Source organism: Scyliorhinus torazame, chromosome 11 (assembly GCF_047496885.1).
Source record: "Scyliorhinus torazame isolate Kashiwa2021f chromosome 11, sScyTor2.1, whole genome shotgun sequence".
NCBI lineage: Eukaryota > Metazoa > Chordata > Chondrichthyes > Carcharhiniformes > Scyliorhinidae > Scyliorhinus > Scyliorhinus torazame.
The window spans coordinates 154,945,004-154,963,044 of NC_092717.1; the positions used below are offsets into that span (position 1 = coordinate 154,945,004).

The following is an 18,041-nucleotide window of genomic DNA, read 5'->3' on the forward strand; positions in this document are numbered from 1 at the left end:
GATGCCGGTACAGGAATTGAACCCGCGCTGCTCTTATTGTTCTGCATTACAAGCCTGCTGTTTAGCCCACTGTGCTAAACCAGCCCCAAAATAATTAATTAGTCAAACGCATTTTGTCTTTAACAAACCTGCTCTGGTTGTCATTTATTAACCCTTATTTTGCTAAGTGACAAGTAATTTAGGCGTGGATTATTGTCTCTAAAAAGACTGTTTACCATCGACGTTGGACGGCTTGGTACTGGACAGCACAGTGGTTAGCACAGCACCAGGGTCCCAGGTTCAATTCCTGGCTTGGGTTACTGCCTGTGCGGAGTCTGCACGTTCTCCCCGTGTCTGCGTGGGTTTCCTCCGGGTGCTCCGGTTTCCTACCACAAGTCCCGAAAGACGTGCTTGTTAGGTGAATTGGACATTCTGAATTCTCCCTCTGTGTACCAGAACAGGTGGAGTCTGGCGACTAAGGGATTTTCACAATAACGTCATTGCAGTGTTAATGTAAGCCTACTTGTGACACTAATAAAGATTATATTACATTAATACTGGGTTTATCCCCTCCCCTTTTTGGACTGGGTTTAACAATTTGAGATGATGAGTAGGAAATGCTGAAGAGAACAGTAAAGGAACTTATTTTCAGGGAAAGGAATAGCAGAATTCAAAGTTTCTGCTTTTGAGGATCATTGGGCATGAATAGTATGCAGTGTCAATTGAAGGAAGTTGGCGAAGATGGCCAAGTCTCTGACCACAATATTTCAATTCCTCTTGTATATCCAAATTGTGGTGACTGGGAGGACAACCAATACAACATCTCTGTTCAAGAAAGGAGTGAAGGATAAACTGGGAAATAACCTAATGTCAGTTCAGTCATTGACATACTTTGTTTAAAACTTAAAATGTTTACTTTCTCCTAATTGACAATAGTTACAATCTGGAAGGGTGCTTTTCTGATTGGAGCGCTGTGACTAGTGGTATTCCGCAGGGCTCAGTGCTGGGACCGTTGCTGTTCATAGAAAATATATATGATTTGGAGGAAAATGTAACTGGTCTGATTATTAAGTTTGCGGCGACACAAAAGTTGGTGGAATTGCGGGTAGCGATGAGGACTGTCAGAGGATACAGCAGGATTCAGATCATTTGGAGGCTTGGGCAGCTAGATGGCAGATGGAGTTTAATCTGGACAAATGAGAGGTAATGCATTTTGGAAGGTCTAATACAGGTAGGGATTATACAGTGAATGGTAGAATCCTCAAGAGTATTGACAGCCAGAGAAATCTTGGTCCACAGGTCACTGAAAGGGGCAACACAGGTGGAAAAGGTAGTCAAGAAGGCATACGGCATGCTTGCCTTCACTGGCCGGGGCATTGAGTATAAGAATTGGCAAGTCATGTTGCAGCTGCATAGAACCTTAGTTAGGCCACACTTGGAGTATAGTGTTCAATTCTGGTCGCCACACTACCAGAAGGATGTGGAGGCTTTAGAAAGGGTGTAGAAGAGATTTACCAGGGTGTTGCCTGGTATGGAGGGCATTCGCTATGAGGAGAGGTTGAATAAACTTGGTTTGTTCTCATTGGAACGAAGGAGGTTGAGGGGCGACCTGATAGAGGTCTACAAGCTTGAGGGGCATAGACAGAGTGGATATTCAGAGACTTTTTCCCAGGGTAGAGGGGTCAATTACTAGGGGGCATAGGTTTAAGGTGAGAGGAGCAAGATTTAGAGGAAATGTACGAGGTAAGTTTTTTACACCGAGGGTAGTTCGTGCCTGGTACTGGCTGCCGGAGGAGGTGGTGGAAGCAGGAACGATAGTGACATTTAAGGGGCATCTTGACAAATACATGAATAGGATGGGAATAGAGGGATATGGACCCCGGAAGTGTAGAAGATTTTAGTTTAGACGGGCAGCATGGTTGGCGCAGGCTTGGAGGGCTGAAGGACCTGTTCCTGTGCTGTACTTTTCTTTGTTCTGTACAGTCGAGTTTTATTAAAATATGTATTTGCATTATCCATTGGGTGTTGTTGGGGGATGCCATTGTCGATGTAGATTCCAATATGTGCAGAGTTTTGATCCTGTAATGCACTTTGAATTTTTGCATTGCTAACAATTGAAATTAGTATTGTGATATTTTAAGAAATACACTAATCATACCAGGATATTTTATAACTTGCACTTCAGACCATGTTTTCTCTTTGTCTAATCTTTTCAAAAATATTGTGTGGTTCTTCATGTGCAGAGCTGTAAAGATGTAGCAGCAGTGGAGAAGATAATTAAATTGCTCCCTAGCACTCAAGTCACCAAGCTCCAGATATTCAGCATAGATGGACAAAAGGCAATTCCTATCAAACATCAGGAAGAAATTGACTGGATTGCTGGAGACGTAATTCACCACATTATCTTTCGGATGTACGATGAAGGAGATCGGCAAATTGTTGTTAATTCATCTCTAGCTGAGAAAATTAAGGTAGTCATAGATTTCTTACTAACCTTTACTAATAATCTCTTGCAAGTTTCTATTGTTTAAAATACTACATTTATTTAGAATTGTAGAAATTACAGTACAAGAGACCATTTGGCCATATGACCTGTGGCACTGGCAATTTTTGCAATTTCATCGCATTCGATTTTAAGGCTGGAGGACTTGACAGTTCATTCAACTAATACCAGAAATTTAGTGGACCAGATCTTCCGATAGGCCGCAATGCTGCATGCATCGCTGCTGTCTGAGGAGGTCATTGCATTCTTACCATTTCCAACCCTGGCTGGAACAAAGCCCTCCGAGCAGCGAGACGAGTGGTGAAGAGAACAGTGAATAGGACCTATCTACTTATTACCACAGCAGCTGCACTATTCAGGTAAGTTTTTGAAGGTTTGAAGGGTGGATGGGTTACTGAGTGGATGTTGGATTGGATGGGTTGGCTGGAGGGACCCCAGGGAAGGGTGGGGGGGGGGGGGGGGGGTTGGCAAGGTAATGGGGCCATGGGTATGGCGAGGTAGTGGGGTCACGGCGGAGGGGATTTGGTTGTGGGGTCGTGGGGGAGGGTGTTTGGCTGTGGGGTCATGGGGAGAGGGTTTGGTTGTGTGGTAGGGGTATGTGTGGAGGACAGTGGATTTGTTGCATTGTTAAGAACTGAGGTACATCAAAGGTTGAACAATAAAACAATTCTCAGGTAAGTATCTGGGTAAGTAACATGTATCTAGCCCAAGTCTCAATACTGAGAGCATTGGTGGAGGGCCCCGGCAGCGCAAATCTGTCCAACGGAAGTTTAAACTTCCCGGTCAGTTACAACGCATGAACATGGGCCAGGGCCGCCTTACGGTGCCGACGTGCACTGGCGCAGTGAGCTCAGTGCAACATCCCTCCCGTTACTGAAATATCTATCAATAGCTCTCAATTGCTCACTCCCATTAAATATCTACTCAATTTCCTTTTTTGCTTAAACATCTGCCTTTCTATTTTCCTGAGCATAATGATGAGTTTGACGAATATTTTGAAGCACAAGTGTCAAATGTAAATTGCTGAGTTTTTTTTTTTATAAGGCTTTAATGAGTCTTCAGTTGGTCTTAAAAATTGTGACATTACAGCGCATCTCAGTCCCATAGAATGCACATTGAACCTCCAGGATTCTTCTGTGTCCTGGACAACCACATATGTAAGAAGTGTTGTCTGTTGGAGGAGCTCAAGCTCTGCGTTTTGGAACTTACACAGCAACTGACATCACTGCCTTGCATCCATGAGGCTCAGACCTAGGGAATACCATATTTCTGGATGTGATCACTACTAGGCTTAAGGCTGTGTACAAGTTAGCCCTTTGAAGTTATTGTGCATGTGGAGCTGCATGCTTAAATAAATAAATTGCTTGTGCACTCAAAGAAATATTAGAGGGAACATTGGTGGGCAGGCACTGGTTACTGTCAGACAGATATGCAGAACCAGGCAGGTAGTGCTGAGATCCCCTGAATGCATCTCTATCTCCAACTGGTGAGGGCAGTGGTTCTTTTGTGAAATACAGCCAGAGACATGCAACTGTGAGTGGTTCAGCTGTGCAGGGGGTGGGGACCAGGATTCTATTGGTGAAGCAGGCATATATTTGCATTCACATACATGATTCTAGAGTACTCTTGTTGTCTCCCTAGCTCAATTAAGTGAAGAACATTCTTGAGAGGGGTGGCTAATGGGAGGTCATGGTCTTATCAGTACCAATAACGCAGGTAGAAAGAGACTTGCAATCCTTAAGGCAGATTTTAAGGAGTGAAGAAAGGAATTCAAAACTAAGATTCCAAAAGTAGTAATTTTCAGATTACTCCTGTTGCCAGACTATCTTGAATACGGAAATAGGAAGATCATTCGTTCAAATGCACCTATTCACGAATCCATATGGCCACATTTTGGGTAGCATGTAGTCTATCAGATCTAGAGTTTAGTATTTGTCTGCTTGAGGATTGTAGCTTTGACACTTTACATGAAGCACCTTTTTTGCTGGTTTAGCTCACTGGGCTAATCGCTGGCTTTTAAAGCAGACCAAGGCAGGCCAGCAGCACGGTTCAATTCCCGTACCAGCCTCCCTGAACAGGCGCCGGAATGTGGCGACTAGGGGCTTTTCACAGTAACTTCATTGAAGCCTACTCGTGACAATAGGCGATTTTCATTTCCTTTTTGGAAATTGTAGCCAAAGATATTGTAAATTATAGATGTAAACTGAACACAAGTAGCCCAGCTCCTCCTCCACCCATTTTTTAAAATTCATTCACGGGATGTGGATGTCACTGGCTAGGCCAGAATTTATTGCCCATCCTAATTGGTCTTGAGAAATTGGCGGTGAGTCACTGCCTTGAACCGCTGCAGCCTTGGTGTAAGTGCACCCATGGTCCTGTTGAGAAGGAAGTTCCAGGTTTTTAACTCCGTGACAGTGAATTGTACTGCTTTTTCTTTGCTACTTTAAACTTTGCTACTTTTAAAGTAATTCACGGCCATTTTTTGATCTTCCAGTCTATTCTGTCCTGGTATCAAATCTGTTTTCTTATCACCTTTGTAAAAGAAACATATTCTGCATACCTGCTCTATTTTTCCTATGTCTTGTTCAAAAACTTGACCTAATTCTTTGCATTCATAAAATGTAACTTTTTATCCTTTTGCTGGTTTTATTAGATTTTTATTATACATTATCTTTATTAACAAAAAAGTCAGTGTAGATTTCAAATTAATGTTTTTTGTATTACCAGAAAAATTTTGTAAAATGATGTTCCACCGGATTAGGGAAAACCAGAGCGGTTTGCCTTTGTTTCTTTTCCCAAATGACCTAATAATAATGCAGTAAAACTTCTTAATTTTAGGTTAACTGGACACCACGGATAAATAGAGAACATTTAATTCAAGGATTGTTGCCTGATGTGAAAGTACCGTGCTCTGTTAAAGATGTGCGTTATTGTCAAGTCTCATACCAAGATGATCACATTTCACTGGAAAGTGCATTTACAGTCAAGTAAGCTGAAAAGTTTTTATGTCAGATCAGTTAAATGTACAATTGAAAAAAAAACATAGAATCATGGAAATACTCCGACCTAGCAGCATCAGTTAGCATTTCAGGTTTGTGACCTTTCATCAATTAAATGTACAATTCAGTTATAAGCAATTGCAAGAATGAATGAAGGACTTGTACAGTATAGTATATTAGATGCTTGAACATAAATTTGCATGACTAACTTGCTGTTTTGCCATATGTAAAGTCTACTGTAAACTTCGGTGATCTAATTTAGACCCTCAGCATATACCCTTCAAATAATTTCTAACAAATGCGAAGAGTAATTGTTACAGAGAGCCCTATCTTTCACTGCTCTTTTACACACATTTACTGCATCTATACAAAAGATGTGGGCTTGTCATGTCAATTTGTGAAGAAGATTCAGTGTTGAAGCTCATTTGCTTATGGATTCAGCATTCATGTTTTCAACTTGCTCACAGTATATCCATAGCAGAATTATTCGAGCTTGAGTTCCATGGACATTAATGTGGCACACTGTTAAATTGGAAAAGCCCATCTTTTAACTTTGCAATGGTTTTATTTGTACAAACAAGTGTTTTCATTGTATATTTCTTTGGGTCTGTAACTTTTAAAATGTCTAAGCAATCGGGATCGATCTTGCAGATAATTAGTTGTGGTACTGCTACAATATTCAAATTAATTTTTTCAGTGCAGTGCATAACAAAGTAGATTATATAATAAAAATTAATTCTTGTCCTTATCTAACATCTTTTCAACAATATCTTAACAACACCTCAGGACAAGGACTTCAAAATCAGCTTACTGAAAAGTCCGTTAATTACGTAGCCTAACATAGCCATTTTACACACAACAAGATGCTATAAAAAGAAATTAGATGAATGACTAGTCACTGTTCTTTGGGATTGTGGAGGGCAAAACATCAGAGGCACTGGGAAAGCTTCTCTTAAATACTACCATCTTCATCATGGGTGCTGCCATACTAGGTGACGGGGAAGGCTTGCCTTGCTCTAAGGCCTTGCCTGAAGTACAGCAGTACAGTCCTCACTTAACACTGCACTGATGTGGCAGCTGAATTTATGTGCATGAGTCGTGGAGTCAGCTGGAGCCTGCAACACTCAGGCAATATTATTGGCAAATCGGTCAAACATGCAAGATTGATTACCGAGATCAAAACCCAAGACATCTTGTAAAAACTATATTGAAACTAAGATGTTCATTCTTGCCCGAGTTTCCAGGAATTTGTAGAAGTAATATGGTAACACTTCAGACTTTAGGTGTGAATTTTGTTCATTCCATCATGCAGTGTTCTTTAATGCTATGTGAGGTTGGCTTGTTAAAAGCATATTGTGTGGTGAGATTTTTACAACACTACCACCAGTTTTTTGTACATATGCTGAAGTTTGTTTCAGAATGTCGCACTTTGTTTTGAGAAGTTGTACAATTTGGAAATTTATAGGAAAGTATACACAGATGAAGATTAGATCAAAAACTAAAAGCTAGAAGTAAGGGAGAAAAAGAAATAAGGTACAATAGAACTAAGGTGGATATATAGATGCTAGCATTCAGAAACTCTTTGTGGTCAGACTCTAAGACCTATAATTTGCCTTGATAAGCCATAAATATGGTACAAAACATATTTAGGCTGTTTTTAGCCCAATTGCAAAATTTGTGGTGAAAGAGCTATATAATTTTCTTCTGTGTTCTTAATCTACTATAGTGGAACCTTGATTCGGGCAGAAATACAATTAAGGAAATTTTAACTTTCCATTTAATACAGTGCAATTTGTAACTTTTTTAGGCCACAGCCAGATGAACCTAGGCTTTTAAAATGTTCGTTGAAAGGATTAAGCACTGTTCAGATGGGTGAAGAGCTGCAAGGAGAAATACGTAAGCTCTTTGTTTTGAAATTTATTTTTAATTACTACACTGATATTTTAACTGCTGATTCATTTTAAAATTTCCATGAGTACTTGTAGGGATTCCATTGGTACATCAGATTAGAAACAGCTTGACTCCCAAACCAGGCTTTCTCTAATTGTCGGTGCATGTTTGGAGAATGCAGCGTCCCAATTTTTCTGGTTAGGCAAAAAAAGCATCTTATTAAGTAAATCGTCTGCTAATGTAAACATGTTCTGTTGAAAATGTAACTGATTAGATTAAAATAGTTTAAGGCTGAAAATGAAGTGCACACCTAAGAAGCATTTGGTTTTCTGAAGGAGTCTTGACATCTGCCGACCTCATTATCTGTTTAATATAAGCCATTAATGTGCAAGGAATGGAATTCTGTTATATTGAAGAAAATTACAGGATTTATTTGTGGTTTTAATAAATGATATTTTCTTGCAAAATATCATTTATTTCATTCATTCACTGGGGGAGAGTAAACAGAAAGTCAATCAAGGCATTGCTCCTAATTGGAAAAAAAATTACTACTTTGATGCAGTGATTTCACCCATGTTGAATGTAAAAGTTTGTTCGCAGTCATAGAATCCCTACAGTTCAGAAGGAGGCCATTCGGCCCATTGACCGACCCTTCGAACACTACCTGGGCCCACTCACCTGCCCATCCTGCCCTAACCCCGTAACCCAACCTGCACATCCCCGGACACCTGGAGACAATTTAGCAGGTTCCTCCTTGGCAATCTGAACCTGGGTTGAAGTTTTGCCAACGCCAATACTCTTTCAGCCCAGCCCCGGTGAAAGATACTACTCTCGCTGCAGAGGATTGATTGGCGTCGTTCACTGGTGCCTGGTCAGTGTCAGCACCTGTATTGACCACTATTTGTTCTTGGTTCTTGTCAGTGGGTGACCATCCGTTTATGCTCCAGCTCGGATCACCGAGAGAGCGATTAGAATGGCTCCAATAACAGCATCAACTAAGTCCAGAGTTCTGATTGAATCAGCCTCTGACCCCAGTCACATGCCTCATGGTTTGGGTTTTTCTTTGTTGTAGTAGCAGTAGTTGCACACCAATCTTTCCAACACCCGTTCTTGTGCTTGTTATAAAAGGGCTAATCAGAAATTTATGTATTGATTTGGAGGTGAGCTACATCTCTTTGATAATATATTTATTTTTCACAATTTTGGCCAGGGCTCCTGATCTATCTTTCGTAGCTTGCTTCTGGTCAGCTCATTTTTATCCTTCTTTAAATTCCCTCTTGGCCTAACACTCATGGGTTTTACTTTATTTTATTTTTTTATAAATATTTTTATTCTCCTTTTTCACATTTTCTCCCGCATTTACACCCATCAACAATAAACAATAATCAGCAAGATATGTCAATCCCCATAATAATAGCGATCCCATCTGCCCACCAACCCCCAAACATCAGCCCGCATGTTTACATAAACAAATGACAAAAAAGAATCGGGGATTACCCGTAGTCACCCTTAATCTACACCGTTACATGGGTTTTATTTTAACTACCCATTTTACTTTTTAAAAAAAAAAAATGTTGTAAGTTTCAGTGCTTTTTGTTAAGTCCTCAGTGCTGCTTCCTTCAGTCAGAGGTAATGTGTTATTTAAATCAAATATTTTTTAACAGCATATATTAAAAAAGATTCCACTCCCAAGATTTAACGGATGGTGTGCCTAGGTTTGATTTTTGGTTGCCTTATTGGTGGAAAAGGAGCAAATTTTGATTGTAACATAATACTGTGTTGTTGAGTTTTTTTAATGACAAATTATGAATAAATTATGTTCCTCCTGAATGTAAAATATTATTTCAATTTCATTTCTTAGACGCAACACTTACTGATCGCCATGGCAATCAGATTCAAACCCTGACATCGTCTTGTGTAAATTTATTGGGAGTAGCTGGAGAAGGACTTGACAAGAGTAATCTGAAATTCACGTGGCAGGTACACAAAATAGTCAAGTTTCATTAAACTTATCAGTCTTTTACTGATATTGCTTTTAAACTGAATTAAAGTTGATGCTACTCATATCATTGCAGAATTTATTTTGTGGTGTAGTTGGCTCTTGCTCATTCTTTTCACAAACCATGGGTATCCATTCAGATCCGGGTGAAGAAGGCAAAAATCGCGGCTCATTAGTCAAAACCAGGATAGGAGTGGAGAGAGTCCTTTTTCGGAGCTCTTTCAAAGTGTGCTATCATTGCAATATGTATTTCTTCTGCTCTCTTACACAAATGATCTTGGCCAGTCTTTCTTTTTTTAAAATTGCAGTATCTATTTCACTACTCTCTTCACACACAAATGTTGGTCCAGATCTTCTGTTCCTCTGGAAGCCCAGGGAAGGATTGCACAGGAATTGTTTGGAAAGTTTAAACTTCATTGGACAATTACCTTTCACCTGTAGCCATGCGGTACTCCAATTTAAATTGGGGAATTTTGATTGTTCTGACTCTCCTAACTGAATAGTCACCCAGGAAAGGTTAGAAGGATTAAAACCACTTCTAACTCATGGGTAGGTATGGGACTGACCCCCCCCCCCCCCCCCCCAACCACCACACACACACACATACCTGCCAACTTCCCAATTTCCCCCCCCCCCTTGCTGCCCTCCTCTGACCATCTGATTGCTACTCCAAAGCCTGACTACCTTCACCCTCAACTACCCCACTGACCCATTCTACCTAATTACCATACATACTTAACCTCTCCTGTCAAAGTGGCTTTGAGAAATAGAAGCTGATATGGCAGTGTCGAAAATATTCATTATTTCTGAAGCGATAATCCCGTGGGCCCAGACAAAATGCAACGGGAACTATACAAAGGCCATCTACATTTCATAAGCCAGGTCTGCTCAACTGGAATCTACTAGTCTGCAAGTACAAGAGTCCTGCAACCTTCCTTTCAAATTCTTAATGGTTGGAACTTCGCTGTCTCTGGTATAAAATCATGGATCTCCCCCTAACAGCACATTGGGTGTACTTACACCTCAAGGACGGCAGCGATTCAAGAAGACAGCTCACCGCCACCTTCTGATGGGCAACTAAGGATGGGAAATAAATGCTGGCCTAGCCAGTGACGCCCACATCCCGTAAATGAATTTTAAAAATAATTAGGGACCCAGACAAAGGGTCCACATGCTTTGTCAAAACCAAATTGGAGAGGTGGGTGTCATGTGACATGACCCCCATAGCTGGGAGAACCAGTTACACTGCCTTGCTGTACTACAAATTAGTCTGCCATCTACCAACCCTTGCAACCTGCAGAGTTCTGAAGGAATTCACAATTGGACATTTTATTCTGGACTCCGGTGAAACAATAATTCTTTGCCCTGTAAATCTTTCTTTCTCTATCCCTCTTTTATTGTGTGATTGCACAGGTGGCTGTGAGTACACCCCCTCCTGTCCTTTGAGTGTGTGCGAATAAACAAACCCTCCAAGTTCACCCTACTTCAAGTCTGCTGTGGGGTTATTATTAGAAATGGGATCACACCAAAACTATGGGGTTGGAAAATCAAAATACCTTTCTGGTGAGAGGAGAAATCGGGGGTCTTTAAATTAAACTCTCTCCTGTCTGTAACACTATGTAAACTCCCTAGTGTCTGCTCCGACACCCTCTTTAAAATTGTACTACTTGGTTTATGTTGCCTTTCCTTGCTTTTCTTTGCAAAGTACATCGCTTCACACTTATTAAATTTCATCTGGCATGTGCCTTCCCACTTCTCCAGTCTATGCCCTCATGAGGCATGACATTACTGTTTTCTACATTTCCAAGTTTTTCTGGCAGTTATAAACTTTGAAATTATTAGCTTTATACTCAAGTCCAGGACAGTAGGATATATCAAGAGCCTCATGTGGGTCCTCATACCCACTGAAAGATACCAGTGTATGCTTCTGTCAGTCTGAAAAACATGTTACCACTGCTCTCTGCTTTCTGTCCCTTGGCTGTTTTTTTAAAATCATATTGCCCCTGCCCTTCGGGTTTCCCAATAAGTACTACTTTATCAAATGTTACATTTGATTGGAAGAAAACCTGCAAGTTTTATTACTGATTTAAAGTTCATATGACGGAACAGAAAATTAAATTCTTAAAGTACAGATGATATGAACGTTAATATACAATTCTATAAAATTAAAGACTTAATTTAGTTTTAATGTTTATCAGAATATATGTTTAGAAATATCCAAAATGACTGCTTATTTAGTAGATGATGGTCTAATTCTGTGGGATGTTTTGTTGGTCTGCTTTTTTAAAAAGTAAGCATACATGTCCATACAAACTTTGGCTCTTATAAGTAGTTGGAGTTGCAAAATAGTTTATAGGACATGAAATGTGAGACTTTATGGAAATGAAAGGTGATCTATAAATGCAAACCATTACTTGTCTTAGGAAAATGGCAAGAATGTGCTTGTTCGGGGAATAAAGTTTATACCTGGAGCCACTGGTCAAAAAGAACTTTGTTTTGCTTGGCGTGATTTTGTGGATTATGTAAGAATTCACCTGACTGCAGGACCCCCAACGCAAATTACCATCCTTGAATGGGGAAATACAGAAGAGGTAAGGTTGAGTAGTTGGATTACTTATAGTATCGGGAGGCTTTTAAATCTTGTAAACGGCAAATTTCACTTTTGAAGTTGCTCAAAAATACAGTGAACCAGAGTACAATTTTCTTGTCAACAATTGTGTTATAGATGACTTTGTTTATCCAATAATTTGAGCTTGCAGATTAACTGATCAGCAAGAACTGAGGATGCTGGAAAAATTCAGCAGGTCTTGCAGCATCTGTAAGGAGAAATAGAAGGGTTAATGTTTCAAGACCTTTGGCTCTTCACCAGAACTGAAAGGAGGGAGAATGTGATTGAGGTTTAAGGGATTGCAACCAAAAGTAGCAATTGGGTTCTGGGTGGACATGTTGCAGCCCTCTGGCCTCAACATTGAGTTTGGTGGTTTTGGATTGTGATCTTTTGCCTCCATCTTAAACTCCCTTTTTAAAAAAAAATCCCATCCATGTATTGCCTCAATGCAAACCCCCCCACCACCCACCCATCTCCCACATTAGGCGATCTGTCTTTTGTTGTTAAAGTTGCTACTTTTTGTTGCAATCTCTTACTGCTCTATCACATTCTCACTCCTTTCAGTTCTGACGAAGAGCCATAGGATGTGAAACGTTAACTCTGATTTCTCTCCTTACAGATGCTACCAGACCTGCTGAGTCTTTCCAGCATCCTCTCTTGTTTCAGATTCATCTCCTATTTCAAATTTCAGCATCTGTAGTATTTGCTTATTTTAATTCAATGTAGCCATTTGGGTGTGCAGAATTTGAATATTGATCCAAAGAAACATTACTGTTGAAGCTGTTTGTATTGAACTCATCATAACAGATTGGCAAGAATACCAATTCTGCTTGCAGAAAAATACTTTTCATTATACCTCGGTACACGTGACAATAAACAAATCCAATCCAATTGCCAAGTGAGCTACAATTTATACTGTACGGGAAGAGCGTGCTGATTTGTTGGCAAGCGGACTTTGGGAGAGGCAGTATGTAGTAATCAAGTCAATCTGCCTCATTTGAATTTAAACAAAAGCTTGGCAGTTAACTGTAGCAAAGGTTCCCAATCACTGTAAATCCCTTTCAGAATCTTATATATTTCAATAAGATCATTTCTCATTCTTCCAAATTCCAATGATTAAAGGCCTAACCTGCTCAAACTTCCCTCCTAAGACACACCCCTTCATCCCAGGAATCAATCTATTAAACCTCTGAACTGCCCCCAATGCAAGTATTTCCCTCCTTGAGTAAGAAGACCAAAACTGCACAATTCTCTCAATGTGATGTTACAGTTATAACAAGACGTCACTACTTTTATACCCCAACGCCCCCCCCCCCCGGCTAATATTCTATTTGTCTTCCTAATTACTTGTTGAACCTGGATTCTAACGTTTTGTCATTTTTGTGTCCGAGGACATCCACAGCATTCCATAGTCTCTCGCCATTTAAATATTTTATGTTTTTATTCTTAAAAATGGGTACTCATTTTTCACATTATATTTTGTCTGCCAAAGTTCTACCCACAATCACAACCTTTTGAAGACTTTGTGTCCTCAAAACTTGCTTTCCCACCTATCTTTGTTTAGTCGGCACTCAGTCCTTTAATCCAAGTCATTAATGTAGATTGTAACTAATTGAGACCCCAGCACAGATTATTGTGGCACTCCACTATTTGCTAACTGGAAAATGGCCCATTTATTCCAGCACTGTTTTCTGTTCATTAGCAACTCGTCCATTTATCTTAAACTACTCCCAATGCTGTAACATCATAAATAGGACAGGAGTTGGCCATTCAAGCGCACTCTACTATTCAGTAAAATGATGGCTAATGTGATTGTGGCTTTGACTATTTTTCTGCCTGTTCCCCATAATCCTTGGCTTGAGTTCAAAATCTAACTTGGTCTGGAATCTATTAAATGACCCAGCCTACACTGCTGTCATGAAGAGAATTTGAAAGACAAGTGACCATATGAGAGACGATATTCCTCTTCATCTCCATCATAAATGGATGAGCCCTTATTTTAAACTGTGCCCTCTGGTTCTATATTTCCTCCACAAGAGATATTTACATTTGGACATAGGATTGTTGTTTACAGTGCTGGTGAGGTTCAAGTCTTTTGGATGTGCTGTTGGGATATTATATAGGACCAGATTCAAAGAGGCAGAGCTGAATGCGCAACATGGATGACCAAGTTGTGAGTAATTGTCTGAAAAAACCATGGTTGTAAAATATATCATATTGAAGCCTTTGCTTTAAATGGGATTTATAAATAGTGGAATGCAGTGTACAAAACCAAGTAGCTCTGCTCAAGCTATATAAAATAGTTGGGCCCCAATGTGATTACGGCTTCCAATTCAGGGCACCCAAAAGATGTGAGGGAGAGGGTTAAATGGGGGTGAGGTGGGGTGGAAGGTGATAATCTATGATTAATCTAGGACAAAGGTTCGGCACAACATCGTGGGCCGAAGGGCCTGTTCTGTGCTGTATTTTTCTATCTATCTATCTCTATAACAGGAAAAATCCTCTCGGTATCTGCCGTGTCAAATCCCCTCAGAATCTTATGCTTCACCCCCTCTTTTTTTCTAAATTGCAATGAGTATAGGCCCATGTTCCTTTCCTCATTTAAGACAACCTGTTCATCCCAGCAAACAGCCTAGTGAACCTTCTCTGAACTGGCTCCAATACAAGTAAATATTTCCGTAAGTTAGGAGACCAAAACTCTGCACAATACTTTGGGTAGGCTCATCAATGCCCATAAGGCAACTAATTTATATACTTGCAGAAGCTCTTTTCTGGACAGGCACATGGACAGCAGTAAATTTGAAGGGGTGTAGGTTAGGTTCATCTTAGATTAGGATAAATGGTCGGCACAATATTGTGGGCCGAAGGGCCTGTACTGTTCTATGTTCCCTTGCAATACGGGATGGGCTGAATGGCCTGTGCTGTAGGGATTCTATGGATAATGGCCAACATTCTATTTGCACTGGCTGCACCTGCATACAGACATTGTGATTCGTGTATAAGGACACTAGATTCCTCTATGACAGCATTCTGCAATCTGTTGCCATTTAAATATTCTACCTTCCTTGCCAAAGTGAACAAGCTCACATTTTTGCACAATCTCCATCTGCCGATATTTTGACTGCTCAATGTAGCTATATCCCTTTGCAGATCCTTAATCCTCTTCACAACCTATTCTTCTACTTGTCTTTATATTACCACCAAATTTGGCTTCTATATAATCGGATCCGTCATCCTAGTCAATGCAGATCGCAAATAGTTGAGGCCGTGGCATTGATCTCTGGTACTCCACTCGTTAGTTTGTCAACCTGAAAATGGCCCATTTATCCCAACTCATTTCCTGTTTGTTAACCAAACCTCTATCCGTGCTAATATATTACCCCAACATGATGAGCTCTTATCTTTGTTGCAACCTTTTATGTGGCACCTTACTGAATGCCTTTTGGAAATACAAGTACATAACATCTAATGGCTTCCCATAAAGATTATTATTATAAGCACTCTCATAAGCTTGTGAAATACTATTTCCCTTTAGAAAGGATGTTTACCTGCGGAAATCCAAAAGGAAATGGCTAAAGAGTGGGTGGGCGGGGATGGTGTGCGACGCTGGGGGAGCGAGCGGGAGCGCGGAGGCGGGATATGGGACTGGCCTAGAGAAGGTAATGGCTAGTCGACGCGGGAGGGGGGCAGGTAGCCCCCTAGTGAGGCTGATCACGTGGAACGTGAGAGGCCTGAACGGACCGATAAAAAGGGCCAGAGTGCTCGCGCATTTGAAAGGACTAAGGGCAGATGTGGTTATGCTCCAAGAGACGCACCTAAAGGTGGCGGGCCAAGTTAGGCTAAGGAAAGGATGGGTGGGACAGGTGTTCCACTCAGGACTGGATGCAAAGAATAGAGGGGTGGCCATTTTGGTGGGGAAACGGGTAGCATTTGAAGCAAAGAACATCGTAGCAGATAGCGGAGGTAGATATGTAATGGTGAGTGGCAGGCTGGAGGGAATGGAGGTCGTATTGGTTAACGTGTATGCCCCAAACTGGGACGATGCGGGATTTATGAGACGGATGCTGGGGCGTATACCGGACCTGGAGGTAGGAAACTTGATTTTAGGAGGGGACTTTAATACGGTGCTGGACCCGGGGCTAGATAGATCCAGCTCAAGGACCGGAAGAAGGCCGGCAGCGGCCAAGGTACTTAAGGGGTTTATGGACCAAATGGGGGGAGTGGATCCATGGCGATTTCTTAGACCTAGGGCTAGGGAGTTTTCCTTCTTCTCCCATGTCCATAAAGTGTACTCCCGGATAGATTTTTTTGTTTTGGGAAGGTCGTTGATCTCTAGGGTGGAAGAAGCTGAGTACTCAGCCATAGCGGTTTCGGATCATGCCCCACATTGGGTGGGCCTGGAATTAGGAGAGGAAAGGGAGCAGAGAACACTCTGGCGATTAGATGTGGGACTGATGGCGGATGAGGGAGTGTGTGCAAGAGTGCGGGGGTGTATTGAGAGATATCTGGAGGTCAATGACGACGGCGAGGTCCCTGTGGGAGTGGTATGGGAAGCACTAAAAGCGGTGGTCAGAGGAGAGCTGATCTCCATTGGGGCTCACAAAAGGAAAACAGAGGCCAAGGAAAGGGAAAGATTACTGGGGGAGATTTTAAGGGTGGATAGGGAATTTGCAGAGACCCCGGAGGAGGAATTGTACAGGGAGAGGAGACGACTCCAGACGGAATTTGACCTTCTGACCACCAGAAAGGCGGAGGTACTGTAGAGGAAGGCACAGGGGAGGAGGTATGAATATGGGGAAAAGGCGAGTCGCCTGTTGGCTCATCAATTGCGAAAGAGGGCAGCAGCGAGGGAGATAGGAAGAATTAGAGACGAAAGGGGAGACACGGTGCGAAGGGCAGGAAAGATAAATGAGGTGTTCAAGACCTTCTATGAGGAACTGTATAGGTCTCAACCCCCAGAGGGAGAGGAGGGGATGCGGCAGTTCCTGGACCAATTGAGGTTCCCGAAAGTGGAGGAGCGGGGGGTGGTAGGCCTGGGGGCACCGATTGGGGTGGACGAGGTTATTAAGGGACTGGGAAGCAGGGAAGGCCCCAGGACCAGACGGGTTCCCGGTGGAGTATTACAGAAAATATGTGGACTTGTTGGCCCCGTTGATGGTGAGGACGTTCAATGAGGCCAGGAAAGGGGGACTCTACCCCCGACGATGTCGGAGGCGACGATATCGTTAATTTTGAAGAGGGATAAAGATCCGTTGCAGTGCGGGTCCTATAGACCCATTTCATTATTGAACGTGGACGCCAAATTGTTGGCAAAGGTACTGGCATCGAGGATAGAGGACTGTGTCCCGGGGGTGGTGCACGAAGACCAGACAGGGTTCGTAAAAGGGAGACAACTGAATGTTAACGTACGACGACTATTAGGGGTGATAATGATGCCCCCAGTGGAGGGGGAGGCAGAGATAGTGGCGGCAATGGACGCAGAGAAGGCATTTGATAGGGTGGAGTGGGAGTATTTATGGGAAGTGTTAAGGAGGTTTGGGTTTGGGAACGGGTTTATTAGCTGGGTTAGACTTCTTTATGGGGCTCCAACGGCAAGCGTAGTTACAGGTCGACATAGATCGGAGTATTTCCGACTATATAGGGGAACAAGACCGGGATGCCCGCTGTCTCCATTGTTGTTCGCGTTGGCAATTGAACCTCTGGCCATGGCGTTGAGAGACTCCAGGAAATGGAGAGGGGTGATTAGAGGGGGAGAAGAACACCGAGTCTCGTTATATGCGGATGACCTATTGTTATACGTGTCGGACCCAGCGGGGGGGATGATAGAGGTTATGCGAATTTTGAGGGGGTTCGGGGATTTCTCGGGGTATAGGCTAAACATGGGGAAGAGTGAATTATTTGTGATACATCCAGGGGACCAGAGTAGAGAGATAGAAGGCTTGCCTCTAAGGAAAGTGGAAAGAAACTTCCGATACCTGGGGATTCAGATCGCTAGGAGCTGGGGAACCTTGCACAGACTTAATCTGACACGGTTGGTGGAACAAATGGAGGAGGACTTCAAGA

The 18,041-nt window shown here is 41.9% G+C and overlaps 1 protein-coding gene across 1 annotated transcript in view; it reads left to right on the forward strand.

Moving 5' to 3' along the window:
• Positions 1-18,041, forward strand: part of smchd1 (structural maintenance of chromosomes flexible hinge domain containing 1) — a 250,877-nt gene that overhangs the window by 112,231 nt on the left and 120,605 nt on the right. The window contains exons 25-29 of the mRNA XM_072467902.1: positions 2,223-2,450; positions 5,321-5,469; positions 7,289-7,377; positions 9,233-9,351; positions 11,794-11,961. Coding sequence (XP_072324003.1) covers positions 2,223-2,450; positions 5,321-5,469; positions 7,289-7,377; positions 9,233-9,351; positions 11,794-11,961 — 753 coding nt within the window. The remainder of the gene's footprint in view (positions 1-2,222; positions 2,451-5,320; positions 5,470-7,288; positions 7,378-9,232; positions 9,352-11,793; positions 11,962-18,041) is intronic.